General features: G+C 47.1%; 1 protein-coding gene across 1 annotated transcript in view; it reads left to right on the forward strand.

The window, feature by feature from the left end:
- LOC134573608 (transient receptor potential cation channel subfamily M member 2-like) overlaps positions 1-16,067 on the forward strand; it is a 447,574-nt gene that overhangs the window by 20,975 nt on the left and 410,532 nt on the right. The window contains exons 4-5 of the mRNA XM_063433396.1: positions 8,091-8,256; positions 8,361-8,541. Of these exons, the coding sequence (XP_063289466.1) occupies positions 8,091-8,256; positions 8,361-8,541 (347 nt within the window). The remainder of the gene's footprint in view (positions 1-8,090; positions 8,257-8,360; positions 8,542-16,067) is intronic.

Consider the following 16,067-nt stretch of genomic DNA (forward strand, 5'->3'; position numbering starts at 1 on the left):
CTACCGAATGAATAGTGGAATGGACTATTTTCTCCCTAAAATGTCAAAGTTATAGATTTTTATGCTGTTTTCTAGGAAACAATAAAGCATGGTCTTTTGGGCGCTTGGAGATAATTAGATTGTATAACCGTTGGCCTCATTATCTCCACGCTGGGTGGGTACTAGTTTGAATGATACATTGTATTATGATTGGTTGAATCGTTGTACTGTACCTGTATCCCATCAGGTCCAGAGGGGGTTGTCCCTGGACCTGGGGACTTGCATAAATTGCGTGTTTAAGTAATGAGTTTAAAATGCTCACCTTGTTTAGAGCCTTTTGGTAACAGGCTCTAAGTATCCCCACAAATTGACACTAGGCCTACATACTTAGAGCCAGTTACCAAAAGGCTCTAAACAAGGTGAGCATTTCAAACTCATTACTTAAACACACAAAATACTGCAAAGGATGCTACACTTAGCTCGATAATTCTGTGTCTTTTATATACCCTGTGGAGAGGAAAATACACAATCCACCTTGGAGAGAGGGGTCGTGTGATCTACCTTTAAAGACACAGACGTGCACAAGTTTAGAGCCTAATTCACTTGAAAAGGCTCTAAAAAATGTGAGTGTAGACATATTTGTTACTCACTAAAATTTTCTATTACAGTGTTTAACATACTGCACAATTATTTGTATATATTTCTGTTTCTTTTGTATATTCATTACATTGGAGAATATAAAGGATACCTTTTTCTGAACTACAGGTAATTTACTGTGTTCCTACACAAAACATAGCGCTGCACTCTTAAAGGTAGAAAACCCAAGGGGTGGTAACACCCATTGGGCCTGAAACCTTTTTTGTATCTTGGTGATTACACATGAAAGGTATTAGAAATTTTCAAGGAGGCCGGAAGGGCCAGAGAGTACGCAACAGGATTGATCCTACGAAGGACACGAAAAGGTCCAAGGAACCTAGGAGCAAATTTCATGCTAGGGACTTTGAGCCTGATGTTACGAGAAGATAACCAAACCCTCTCACCCACTTGGTAAACAGTGTTGGCCCCTCGACGTGTATCAGCATAATGCTTGAAACGGTCAGCAGCAGTACCCAGAGCAGGTTGAACTTTAACCCAGGTATTATGGATGGAAGCCAAACGGTCATCCAAAGCAGGAATAGCCGTATCAGAAAAAACAGCTGGTAGGACAGTAGGATACCGGCCATTATTAACAAAAAATGGACTATGCCCAGAGGAGTCATGGTCAGCATTGTTCCTAGCAAACTCGGCCCATGGTAGTATTTCAGACCAATTGTCTTGAGTGCTATTAACGAAACAATGCAAATATAATTCCAAGGACTGGTTAGCCCTCTCAGCTGTACCATTGGTCTGGGGATTGTAAGAGGATGAAAAAGACAATTCAATCCCTAATTGTGTGTGAAGGCCCTCCAAAACCGAGACACAAACTGAGAACCTCTGTCAAATACTATATTGTGAGGAATGTCATGCAGACGGACAATTTCTTGTATAAAGATTAGTACCAGGTCTTGAGATGACGGCAATTTCTTGAGAGAAATAAAATGAGCCATTTTAGAAAAACGGTCCACAACCATGAGAATGGTGGTATAACCGTTAGAACTAGGAATTTCAACAATGAAGTCCATGGACAAGTGGGACCATGGGACCATGGGACCTCTGGAATAGGAAGAGGTTGTAACAAGCCACAAGGGAGTTTATGAGGCACTTTGGAAACCGCACAAACAGAACAAGCCTGCACATATTCCTTAACATCCTTCCTGAGGGAATCCCACCAGAATGACCTCATGATAGCAGAAGTGGTTTTATTAATACCTGGGTGACCAGCAGACACATTGTCGTGAAACACCTTCATGATATTAACCCTTTCTCCCAATGGAATGAACAATTTGTCCTGAGGTTTACCGCAAGGCGCCTGAGACTGAGCCTCCATGATGGAGCCAAGCAGTAGAGAGGACAATGAAAGGACAGTGGACACAATGATACATTCCGGGTAAATGATATGGGACGTTTCTTGCTCTACAAGGACAAGGCGTCGGCCTTGACATTTTTAGAACCAGGTCTGTAGGTTATAAGAAAATTAAAGCGATTTAAATTAAATTATAGCTTGTCTAGAATATAATCGCTTAGCATCTCCTATGTAAGCCAGGTTTTTGTGATCAGTAATGATCAAAAGGGGGTCCTTGGAACCCTCTAACCCTGGGGATTGACATAAAAAGCCAGTTGTGGCTACCAATAAATGAGTTCCAGTTGTCCCACAGCATAGAGCCTCGTCTCATGTTTGTGGGAGAAATCTATGCAGCGGTCTCCCTTCTGCTTGGATTGCTATAATCACTAGCTCTTGTAAGAGCTGCACTGCTATACCGGCTACACTCTCTTGGAGGATAGGTACACCCACTGGAAGCTGGATCCTGGTCTTGGGTCCAGGGTGGGTGGAGGACAGTAGGCATGTGCATGGGGACATTTTTCGGTTTGGTTCGGCATTCCGAAATTCAGGATTTTTGCAATTCAGGACTTTGGCAATTCGGCACTTCAACACTTCAGCACTTCGGAACTTCGGAATTTCGGAACTTCAGCATTTCGGAATTTCGGCACTTCGGGACTGCTATTGCACCCGCTTACTAGATAACTCCCTAATTCCCACGGTATTAGGGAGTTATCTACCAAAAGGCTGAAAGACCTAAATTGGTCTTTCCGCCAAATTTAGGAATACTAAGTAAAAATTACTTAGTATTAGTAAATGTTGCCCCTACTCGCTATACCGCGAGTAGGGGCATGTCTAGTAAACAGTGAGCAGCCTGTGGCTGCTCACTGTTTAAAAAATAAATAAAATAAAATAAAAATAGGGTCCCCTTCCCGAGCCCCCATCTGCGACGCATGAGTGGGGGCTTTTAAACTAAAGGGGGAAACCTATTGCCTCCCGGCACCCACCCCTGAGCGGTGGGTGGGGGCCCTAAATACTAATAAGGGGGTGACCTAATGTCCTCCCCCTGGCCCCCACCCCTGAGTGGCTGGTGGGGGCCCTAAATTAGAATAAGGGGCACCGCACCCCTGAGCGGTGGGTGGGGGCCCTAATTATGAATAAGGTGGGGACCTAATGTCCTCCCCCTTGGCCCCCACCCCTGAGCGGTGGGTGGGGGCCCTAATTACTAATAAGGGGGGGACCTAAGGTCCTCCCCCTGGCCCCCACACCTGAGCGGCGGGTGGGGGTCCTAAATTGGAATAAGGGGGGAACCTAATGTCCTCCCCCCTGGCCCCCACCCCGGAGCGGTGGGTGGGGGCCCTAAATTGGAATAAGGGGGGAACCTAATGTCCTCCCACCTGGCCCCCACCCCTGAGCGGCGGGTGGGGGCCCTACAGTAAAATAAGGGGGGGACCTTATTTGCTCCCCCTTGGCCCCCACCCCTGAGCAGTGGTTGGGGACCCTAAATACTAATAAGGGGCGGACCTAAGGTCCTCCCCCCGGCCCCAACCCTTGAGCGGCGGGTGGGGGCCCTATTTTGGAATAAGAGGGGGACCTAATGTCCTCCTCCCTGGCTCCCACCCCTGAGTGGTGGGTGGGGGCCTAAATACTAATAAGGGGGACCTAATGTCCTCCCCGCTGCCCCCCACCCCTGAGTGGTGGGTGGGGGCCCTAAATACTAATAAGGGGGGACCTAAGATCCTCCCCCCTGGCCCCCACCCCTGAGCGGTGGGTGGGGGCCCTAAATACTAATAAAGGAGGTAACTAATGTCCACCCCCCCTGGCCCCCACCCCTGAGTGGCGGGTGGGGGCCCTAAATACTAATAAGGGGGGGGACCTAAGGTCCTCCCATCTGACCCCACCCCTGAGCAGTGGATGGGGGCCCTAAATACTAATAAGGGGGGAAACTAATGTCCACCCCCCCGGTCCCCACCCCTGAGCGGCGGGTGGGGGCCCTAAATACTAATAAGGGGGGGACCTAAGGTCCTCCCCCTTGGCCCCCACCCCTGAGCGGTGGGAGGGAGCCCTAAATACTAATGAGGGGGGGTAACTAATGTCCACCCCCTGGCCCCCACCCCTGAGCGGCGGGTGGGGGCCCTAAAAGAAATGTCCCCCCAGGGTCCCCAAACCCTTAGTCACCCCCTCCCCCCCCCAAAAAAATGATCCCCCTCATTAAGCTTTCACACTCTGTAACCGCAACCTAATTGACCATGAAATTGCTACTTTGTATGTATTTGTGTGGTCGCCGTTCGGCATACGAACCACATGGCGGCGGCCAACTTATGCAAGAAAATCTAGTGTCTGGAACTCAAATCGGAAACTCAAACAACCAAACACCGCTGAGACCTCCAGAGCTCCATAACTCCTGAACGGAGGGGCCAACCAGCCCCTCGTTCGGTGAAATCAATGTCCCGAACAAGGGAATTAATATGAATGTAAGATTAACCGTGAAAGGCAAGCATTTGTATGTATTTTAACTCCCGAACGGAGACCGACCGCAAGGCCAAAACACATGGAGCCTTTTTCGGATACAACTCGTGTGCGGTCGTTCAAATTTCACCTTCCATCTAACTCCCGAACTCCTGGTCCAATCTTGGTGAATTTTGAATATGCTAGTCACCCAGATCAGGGCTACCAGGGGGTACCTAGTATATAATTCTAGCTGACTGTTTTGGGGTACATCCAGAAATCGGGTAAAACTACAGTATAGATAAGTGGATTATTTGTCACACTAAATAATCCAAGGAGATGTGTGGGAGGGAACAGTCACACTATTGGATACTGTACTGATTAATGTGAATCCCTCCCTTGCATGGGAGAAAGCTTTAAAAGAAGGTTGTTGGGAATAAAAGTTCAGTCTGCTCCTGATGCTGTGTGTCGTCCAGTCATTGGGATCTGTATTGGGATATTCGTGGATTACCTTGCTTGCTGTGATTATTATTCTATGGTATTTTATTACTTGTTCCTGAGCCTCACTGGTATCTTTAGTGGAGTTAACCTGTGAAAGATCAGCTCTCCGCTACACCAGCCAATCAGAGTGTTCTGTGTCATTTTATACAGTGTGGGAAAGTTCTTTGGAATCTTCCCAAGCTGGGTAATTTGACTCATAACCACCAGATTGGTTACTTAATCCACCAATCAGAATGCTCTGTGTCATTTTACACAGTGTGGGAAAATTCCAAAGAACTTTCCTACACTGTGTAAAATGACACAGAGCACTCTGATTGGTGGATTTCATGCCAACCAATCAGAGTGCTGTGACAGGTAAATGTAGAGACTTACCTGTCAGTCTCTTCATTTACCTGTCAGAGCACTCTGATTGGGTGGCTTAAACCCACAAGTCAGAGTGCTCTGAGTCTAATTGCAGGGCGGGGCAAGCCTTCCCCCGCCCTGCAGAGCTCAGTCTGCGCAGAGCCCTCCATGGGTGAAGAAGGATTATTTTTGCACTCGTTTTTCTTTTTTTTTTTTTAAGTGCATCGTTATTCTGGATTTTATTTGGCCATTTTTGGAGCTGAAAAATGAAGATTTTAGAAGAAAGAAGACATCAAATGGTAAGTCTATTTTTTTTTTTACAGGTATTTAGACAAGGGTCCCCCCTCATTATTTTTAGGATGAGGGGGGTAGGAAGGGGTAGTTTTTTGGGGGGAGGGTGGTGACTAGGGGTTTGGGAATCCTTAGTCACCTGGGGGGATTTTTATTCATGGGCCCCACCCACTGTTCAGGGGTGGGGGCTGGGGGGAGGACATTAGGTCCCCCCCAATTTTTATTCATGGCCCCCACCCACCACTCCGGGGCCGGTGGGAGGACATTATTGTTACTTATGGTCCCCACTCAGGGGTGGGGGCCGGGAGGAGGACAATAGGTCCCCCCCCCCAATTGTTATTTAGGGCCTCACCTGCCACGCAGGGGTGGGGGCTGGGGGGGAGAACAGTAGGTGCCCACCCTTATTGTTATTTAGGGTCCCCACCCGCTGCTCAGGGGTGGGGGCCAGAGGGGCAATAGGTCCCCCCTTTAGTTTAAAAGCCCCCACTCGCGCGTCGCGGGTGGGGGCTCAGGAGGGGGGATTTTAATTTTTTTTTTTTAACAGTGAGCAGCCACAGACTAGAGAGTAGGGGCATAATTTACTAATACTAAGTGACCAGCTTCAATAGAAGCTGGGCCACTTGCTGCACTGGCCAATCACAGCCATGCCATTAGTAGGCATGGCTGTGATGGCTTCTAAGGGCACACGAGTCAAATGCTTGTTGATTGGCTGCCCTGCAGCCTTTCAAAACGCGTCATTAAATCGCTGAACTCTGAACTCCCACCCGAACATACAGTGATATGTCCGTGTTCGGGTCCGGGGTTCAAAAAACATAATGTTCCGTACGAACCCGAACTTTTCAGTTCAGGTTCACTCAACTCTAATATGGGTTCTAAGGATGGAGCAAACTAGGAAGCCATGTAGGCCAGAAAGCTAGAAAGCTAGATTATGTGGAGCTAGATGATGGTTTTTATTCTCAGGTGTGCTAAAAGTACAGAAGGATTGACTTTTGTTTGTGGTGTTTTTTTTTTACAAATTATAATAAGTTTTTGTCCAAACATGCGATAACTTGGTCAGACCTTTATAGTCTAATATTCAAGCCAGTAATAACAATTTTCAAAATGGCACATCAATGGCTTCCTTTTGCAAACTGATATCACATGCAGGTGTCTTGTGTCCACATTGCAGACTTTATAACAGAGCTTAATGCAGTAAATCTAGCACATTTTTTATGAGCATTTCAACTATTTTATTTTTATGTGGAATGCTCAAAATGTTTTGTGGAAGACAGAAGTGTTTTAAGGAGTACAATACTCAGGATACATCTGTAGCAGAGCTCCATAACCACGGCTAGGTATCTCCGCTATTCCTTCCTCAAAGCTGAAAGAAGCACTGTAATAATCCAAGACCCTTTGCCCCAGCAACTAGATGACACATAGTTCAGGGAGTCAACTGATTTTTATTTGGCCACACACAGCTTTTATGCACTGATCCCTAGCATGGGGTTTCCATATCAACATTATAAGGGTTTTCCTCCCAAGAGCATCTGTTTCTGAGAGATAATTGAATGATAAAATTATAATTCAATTATCTCTCAGATACAGGAAACCATTGAAAATATTACAACTCACCCCCAAAATACATTATAATAACATAGGAACCCCACAACAGTTATCACCCAATAGCTGGAGTCTGAGCACCTACTTTGTTGAAATAGCGCTCAGATCCCTTTGGTGGTTTGGAAAACGCTATTCAAAGGAAGTATTGATAGGTTGGCCACAAGGCAATATACCAGAATAGTTCCATAGAAAGCAAGGCAACAACCGGTCATCTTTCGGGGGTTATCCGTATACCGACAAATGCTCCCCCTGGCTGTTCGGGAGTGAATTCTTCCCCTGTTCTGTAGTGCATGCCTCCTGAACGCCATTCTCCTAACTGTTCGGGAAGTTGGACATGCAGCGGTACAAGTTTCCCCGGGTGTTTCTTGGGTTGCATAGCCGACAAACAGTTCCACGCACTCAACGACCAAGTACTGCGTTCGGGAGACAAAACCGACACCAATTTTTGGAGCACATGTATTCGGTTATACGAACGGTGGCCACACAGGGAAAGCATTAAGTCTAATAGCTCATTTGTGGTTAACAGCCAGGGGTGGTCGGTGATTAAGGAGTGTCAACAAGAGGACCACACAGAGTTGGTTCGGAATGAATGGGGGGTGTACGGACAGCAAAACAACAGTAATAAAAGTTTATTCCACTAATCGATTTCACTACAAATTCCTCAGTGGTCCTTTGGCTTGCCCACAAGACTGTTTGTTGTTAGGGGCCAATTGATTCGACACACATGAACTATTGTCAGAACTTAAGGAGCCAATCTGATAGATTTCACTATTAAATAGCAGATTTTACTCAAATCCTATTGCTTAAGTCCTCTCAACTGGTTACCTATCAGTTCTAAGCCACACGAAGTGTACTGATTCTCATACGAAGTGTACTGATTTTAAACCTGAAATTGAATGGCACTGAATGAGGTGTGCTTCAGTAAATATGTGAATTGCAAATCCAGTTGATTTTTTTACATTTTATCCATTAGGGCGATCTGCTGCTGTGGAAACACGAAGGATCAGCATTATTTTGGGCCAAGAGCACATGGGGCTTCACCTGGGACAGTCTGGGATCCCCAGATACATGTCAGAGAATATCCAAGTGATTCCCATGGGGACATGACTTTCACAGAAAGCACCAGGATGTGGGCCAAAGTGCGTAAGAATGCTTTATATGTGACCTGTTGTTTGTGCTAGTTTGGAATTCCAGGAGCTGTTTCCGTTGCCTTCCATTGATGACTGGGTTTGTTTGTTCACAGTATGTTCGAGCCTCATGTGACACCAATCCAAGGGTTCTGTTTGACCTGATGACACAGCAGTGGGGCCTTAGTGTTCCCAGCCTTCTGATATCAGTAACTGGAGGCGCAAAAAACTTCAGCATTAATCCTCGACTGAAAAACCAGTTCAGTGGCGGACTTGTAACAGCAGCACAAACCACAGGTAAGAGGATGGTTTGAGTGACAGCACACAGTACAAGTAAGAGGATGGTTTGAGTGACAGCACATGGTATGGATGAGAAGGAGGTTTGCATGACAGCACAGGATACAGGTGAGAGGGTGGTTTAATAGTACAGGGTACAGGTAAGAAGGTGGTTTGAGTGACAGCACAGGATACAGGTGAGAGGGTGGTTTAATAGTACAGGGTACAGGTAAGAAGGCGGTTTGAGTGACAGCACAAGGTACAGGTAAGAGGATGGTTTGAGTGACAGCACATGGTACAGATGAGAAGGAGGTTTGCATGACAGCACAGGATACAGGTGAGAGGGTGGTTTAATAGTACAGGGTACAGGTAAGAAGGTGGTTTGAGTGACAGCACAAGGTACAGGTAAGAGGGTGGTTTGAGTGACAGCACATGGTACAGATGAGAAGGAGGTTTGCATGACAGCACAGGATACAGGTGGGAGGGTGGTCTAAATGAGAGCACACACTACAAGTTAGAGTGTGGTTTGAGTGACAGCACATGATACAGGTAAGAGTGTGGTTTGAGTGACAGCACACAGTACAGATGAGAAGGAGGCTTGAATGACAGCACATGATACAGGTAAGAGGGTGGTTTGAGTGACAGCACAGGGTACAGGTAAGAGGGTGGTTTGAATGACAGCAGAGGATACAGGTGAGAGGGTGGTTTGAGTGACAGTGGAGTGGTAGGTAATAGGAGTGATGGGTGTAATTCTGTGTGCAGGAGGTTGAAAGTAGTGACCATGAAAATTTTTAAAAGAGACTTGTCTTTGCTATCAGGTTATTCCGCTCTAGTACCCTTCCACCAGGCTCAGGTCACATGAGACAATGTTGACGATGGTTACAGGAGAACATGTATGGTATGCTTTGATGCTGATTAGATGTGGTCTGCATGTGTCTTCCCACCAAGACTCTTTAAATGGAGTCCAAGAGAAATTGGATTATTTAAAAGTTGCACTGTTAAAGGCAAAAGAAAATTGCATTCGGCTTATCAGTAAAAGAAAAACATTTAAGAAACCACTGTGGTACTCCGCAGATGTGGTCAAAATAGTAAAAAACTAAAAGTTAGCATTTACTTATTATAAAAAAAACAGAGTGGGGAAGACAGAATATGAGAGTATGAATATTTGTGTTCAGTATTTACAGATGAAAATAAAGGAAAGGGGCCTCCGTTAGGAAAAAGAACAAATGAGTCATTTGTCACATGTGAATTTACAGAGGAAGAGGTTCTATTTTAACTGTCAAAAGTAAATACAAAAAGGTCAATGGGGCCTGACCAATCATTGTTAACAGGAGTACTCCCAGAAGATTGTAAGAAAGGTAGTAGGGAGGAGTCGGGCAACTATAGGCCAGTAAGTCTTACTTCAGTAGTGGGGAAAGTGATGGAAACCATGTTAAAAGATAGGATTGTTGAACATCTAAAAACACATGGATTTTAAGATCAGAGACAACATGGGTTTACTTCAGGGAGATCATGCAAAACGTATAGATTTTTTTTGATTAGGTAACTGTGACGAAGTGCCCTTGCAGAAAGGTTTATTTGTGTATTTCTGCCGGGGCCTTCGAGACTTTCAGTATGTGAGTAGTGCTACCCCAGATAGCTATGCCATGGAGTCTATTTGTGTAACAAAAGACTATGGAAAAGACTTTTGCTCCATGGCGATTGAACTGTATGTAGATGATCTGAGTGCCATTCGGTAATAATGTGCACTCAGATCTAAGCTATCTGGGGATATGTTGCATGTATATGTTTTATGTAGTAATTGCAACATTGTGTAATTTTATTTATTTTTGTAACCATGTGGTTAATGGAGTCTTGCCTCTGTCCTGGGAGATAATTTGATTACTTCCCAATTATCTCCAGGATAGAGAGGAGGGATTGTGATGTCACTGTGTGAGTGTTTTGTTTATATTGTCTGTGGTTGGCTAATATCCAATATGTGTCGCATTGTTCCATCAGGTCCCCTAGGGGAGTGTCCACCCGGTGGACACTTGCATAAATACCGGGCAGGTAGCCCTCAATATACCAGACCTACTTGCACCTTTCTTGAAGCCTTGGCTCATGCATGGGGGAAGGGATACCTACACTCTGGGGATTGCTGTAATCACTTACTCCCCATAGTAAGCTCTTGTAAGAGCTTGATTTGTTCCTGCTACACTCTCTGGATTTAGGAGAGGTTCACCTACTGGGAGCTGGATCCTGGTCGTGGATCCAGGGTGGGTGAGAGACGGCGAGACCCCGGCGCAGCTGCATTGCTGGAAGTGGGGTCCGCAGTGCTGATGGTGTCGGTTGGAGTGCTCTGAGTCCTCAGCAAGCGCTAGGAGCATCGACTGGCGAAGGTACTCGGTCGGAGTGCAAGCGGTCCATCACAGTAACTAAAACAATAGATCAGGGTGGTGCAGTAGACATTGCTTACCTAGATTTCAGTAAGGCTTTTGACACTCTTGCACATAGAAGGTGTGACGGAGCTCCCTGTACCCTGGCTGGGTACTTCCGCCGACGGATGCTCCTAGTGCTTCTCAAGGACCATCAGCACCGCACCAAACACCATAAGCGCTGCAGACTCCATGAACCGCCATAGCTTGGTTGGGGTCTCGCCGTCTTCTTCCCACCCTGATCCAACTTCTGTATCCAGGACCATATGGGAAGGATCTCTCCTCCAGGAGAGTTTAGCTGTATAAAAAAGAGACAGAACAGGTAAGGTAAGGTCCTTTTATAAGTGTCTTCCAATAGATAAAGGGCCTGACCCTATCTGCTAAATAATAGTAAATGTTCCCAAAGGGAACCAAAGTATTGGAATGACACTCCTGTATAGAGTTGTAAAACAATTAGGTCAAGTCCCACAATAGATAAATGTGCAGAATTGAAGTGTGATAGAGAAAGTTTAACACTACATAATACTATACCACAGCTAATCCAATTGCTTAATTATAAAAAAAAAAAATACCTTTATTATTGCTAGGATTGCGTGGTATGTATATTAATTGTTCAAAAGAAATAACAGAAAAAGTGGGGAGAGAGTTTAGACAGTACTAAAGGTACCTCAGGGATCTGTACTTGGACACATTCTCTTTGATATTTTTATTAGTGATATTGCAGACGGTCTTGATGGTAAGGTATGTTGTGGCGAACAGAACCTCGCCACAGGCTTTTGGAGAAGCCTCATTGCCAGCCTCCTGCCCCAGAACTATGGGCCCTTTAAAAACATATGTGATTTATGTACTTTTGTACTCCATAAAGAGAGACCAACCGTTAGCCCTATTTCCCTGGAACTGTTTTGTGCCTAGGACCATGTGAACGATCGGTCAAAATTATGACTTCCATGGAAATCCCGAACCCCTGAAGCGGGTTGGATATGTTGGTCCCCCAAATTGGGGCTATCAGAGGATATCACTTTTGTGGGGTTTCCATGTGTTTTAGGGGTACTTTCGGGGTATTGTTGTATTGCATGTTTCTTGTACTGGGAGATAATTAAATTATATGTTTCTGTAGTCAAGTAATTATCTGCCAGGCTGTCACGGCTCCCGGTGATTCTGCCAGTGTGGTTGCACATAAAGTAAGCAACCAAACTGACAGAAACAATTCATACTTAGCTTGCTCGCGGCAGACCACTGGGCGATCTCCCTTCAGTCCGATCCCCAGTGAGCGCTACGCTCTTAGGAGCGCCGACAGCTGCGGTTCAGATTTTTGTAGTAAACTTACCTTCGCCCACACCAAAGATGGCGCCAAGTTGCGTGCGAAGTCACGTCATAGACATGCACCCACATTTCGGGATCAGAGGTCAGAGACAGTCAATTACGGTCAATGTAGCGGAACCCTATTGTGGCTGTCCTCCCTGTATTGTGAATTGCCCTCATCTACCCTACCCTGGCCATAAAGACAAAAACTGTGCCTGGCCCTTGGATTACCTCAGGGCAGTGGTGCTACTTCAAATGGGCACTTCGGATACCGTCGAAGTGCCGAAGTAACCGTCGAAGCTGTCGAAGTCGTCGAAGTGCACGGCATCGAACAAAGGACCACGTGGCGGCGGCCATTTTAACTCCGAACATCGCCGACCCGTACCATCGACTCCACTTCGACACTTCGACTAACGTCGAAGTACCGCCCGCACTTCGAACGGGACTTAGACATTTTTATGCCAGGAATTGACCGACCGCACAGCTCAAATCTATGGAACTATTTTGGGCAGGAAAATGTGTGTGCGGTCGGTCATAAAGGGACCTCCAGCTAACTTTTGATCTGCTGGAGGGATTGGGACGATTTTTGAGAGGATTACTAATTAAAGGCTGCTGATTCTGAAAATGCATGTTTTATGTTTGTAGCACAAATATTATAGAAGTTATGAATATGGTGTAAAAGTTATGTTTGAAACTGTACAATAATGGGATTATGTGTCACACTAAGGGGAGGGGAAGTGTGGGTTGTACCCAAGATACCATTGGTTGTTTTATGCCTCCCCCTGGGTGTGGCTTGTCTGTGTACAGTTGTAATAAAAGGCAGGCTGGATGTACCAGCCAGCAGTTCTGTTCCTGAAACTGTGTGTCGTCCAGTTATTGGGATTGCTGTGGGGATATCGCTGTGTTACTTTGCCTGCTGGAAACTCTGCCTATGGATTTACTATTGCCTTGTTCCTGAGCCTTCCTGGGATCGTCAGTGGAGAATAGCTGTGGGATATCAGCTCTCCGCTACATTGGTTGGCAGCGCTGGGATCCAGACTCACAAGGGAACAAGGATTAATGGAATACGGATGGAGAGTGACTATGCTAAGCTTAAAAGATCCACGCTAAAGGACTTACTGGAAGCAAGAGGGATTGCAGCAAGCAACAAAAAGAAAGCAACTCTCATTGCAGAAGTCATGGCAGAATACCAAACCGAGGACAGGGCAATCCCTGAACAGCAAAACACATCGGATGGGTCAGAACAAGAAGAATTTCAAAGACAAGTGAAATGTAGACTGGCCTTTTATGGAGGAAAAGAAACGCTTGACATTATTTCCAGGACTATGACCGAGGTGCAAGAATTTATGTGGCGCCAAAGGCCACAACCATCCACAGTACGGGACACAGCAAATACCAACAATACAGAGGGTAAGATAACAATTCCTTACCAAGCGTTTAAAAACTATGTGGAGGCGGAGGAAGACATAGATGCTTTCCTCCAAGATTTTGAAAGACTGTGTGCCTTGCATAAAATCAATACTGAGGATTGGGTACCTATTTTGGCTGGGCGGTTGTCTGGGAGGGCAGCAGAAGCTTATAGAACTGTACCAGATGAGGAGATCCGGAACTACAGCCAAGTAAAAGAGATTATATTGGCCCGGTATGCCATAACACCAGAGGCATACCGAAGGCGGTTTCGAGAGTTGAAAAAGGCAGATAAAGACTCACATGCCGAGTGGGCTTGTAGGTTGCAGCGGGCGGCCCTTGGCTGGGTGCAAGCCAGCAAGGCTCGATCCATGTAAGATGTGATACAAATGTTGCTTATGGAACAATTCTATGATGGGGTAACAACGGATGTACAGGAGTGGGTAAGAGACCGCAACCCTGTATCCCTCACAGAGGCGGCTAGGAAGGCGGATGAGTACCTAGATGCACGCAGGTCACAGAAACCGGTAGCCCCAAAAGTCACAATGAAAACCTTTGGGGGAACAAACTACCCCCCTGTACCACCCCGACAGCTACCACCACCACCACCGGCTGTGCAACCACGTTTCCGCCAACCTAGCTCTGGGCCCTGTCATCACTGCCAGAAGTGGGGGCATTACAAAAGAGAGTGCCCACAACTCCGAGACCGATCCTCATGGATCCGACCAGGGCCCCCACCACCCCCGAGAGCCACTGCCCATCACTACCAGGAGGAGCCACCAGTTGCTTATGGCTCCGCGGTTCCTGTCACCACCATAGAACAGTGGGAGGTACTACACGAAGCTAACCCACTACAAGCCCATGCCGATAACCGCCAGCACCACAGACAGACGGTATACCTGGAGGGAAAAGCAGTACAGGGGCTCCGAGACTCTGGTGCCACTATAACCCTGGTCAAAAGCCACTTGGTCGCTGACAAGGCTAAGACTAACCGGACTATAGCCGTCAGAGTTGCTGGGGGAGCCGTCTACCGGCTGGACACTGCCAACGTCCATTTGCATTGGGGAGCGGGGGCAGGGAGGGTGGAGGTGGGGTTGATGCCCCAGTTACCCACAGAGGTGGTACTGGGAAATGATTTGGGAAAGCTCACATCTGCTTTTGAGCCACAACCCACCATCACTGAGGAAGCACACCCAGTGGTCACCCGACAACAGGCCCGCACCCAGGACTACAACACACTGCCGGAGGTCCAGGTAAGAGAACCTTCCCCTTCCCTAGACTGTGTCCCCTGGTCCCCCCCTAACGAATTTGCAGCAGAGGTGATAACTGACCCTACCTTGCAAGTATATAGAGATAAAGTCACCTCTGATCACCCTGGGGCAGAGGGGGAAAGATTTGTATGGGAGGGGCAGCTGTTATACCGGGAGTCCGACAAGAAAGTAGAGGGGTCAGACCCGATTGTGTTAAGGCAATTAGTGGTACCACAGAGGTACCGAGCCGAATTGCTGCGGATAGCACACGACATTCCGCTATCCGGGCATTTAGGGGTTAGTCGGACCAGATACCGACTGACGCAAAATTTCTTTTGGCCGGGATTTAGCCAGGAAGTACGGAAGTATTGTAATACCTGTGACACGTGCCAGAGGGTGGGGAAGAGGGGAGACCGGCGGAAAGCAAAACTGCATCCGCTACCGATAATTGAGGAACCCTTCCACCGAATAGCGGTGGATATCATAGGCCCCCTCCAGAAACCTAGCCCTTCCGGCAAGAGGTACATCCTCACGGTGGTAGACTACGCTACCCGATACCCCGAGGCAGTGGCCCTGACAAATATCCACGCTGAGACAGTGGCCGAGGCCCTGATGCAGATCTTCTCCCGGGTTACCTAGGGAGATCATCTCGGATCAGGGTACTCAGTTTACTGCCGAGATCACCCAACAACTCTGGAGGCTGTGCAATGTTAAGTCCATTATTAGTGCCCCATACCACCCCCAGACCAACGGGCTCTGTGAAAGGTTCAATGGCACCTTAAAGCAAATGCTCCGAACCTTTGCTGAGACCCATAAGGACTGGGAGCGATTCCTGCCGCACCTCCTCTTTGCTTACAGGGAAGTGCCTCAGGAATAAACGGGATTTTCCCCATTTGAGTTATTATTTGGGAGGAGGGTAAGAGGACCCCTAGATCTCATCCGAGAACATTGGGAGGGAGACCGGAGTGCAGACGGTACCCCCATCATACCCTATGTGTTGGCACTTCGGGACCGACTGGAGGCCCTAACTAAGACAGTAGGAGAGAACCTCCAGGCGGCCCAGACGCGTCAGCGTACATGGTATGATCGGGGCGCCAGGGACCGTAGCTTCCAGGTGGGACAGAAAGTTTTAATTTTAAAACCTGTCCGACATGATAAGCTGCAGGCCGCATGG

Source organism: Pelobates fuscus, chromosome 1 (genome assembly GCF_036172605.1).
Source record: "Pelobates fuscus isolate aPelFus1 chromosome 1, aPelFus1.pri, whole genome shotgun sequence".
NCBI lineage: Eukaryota > Metazoa > Chordata > Amphibia > Anura > Pelobatidae > Pelobates > Pelobates fuscus.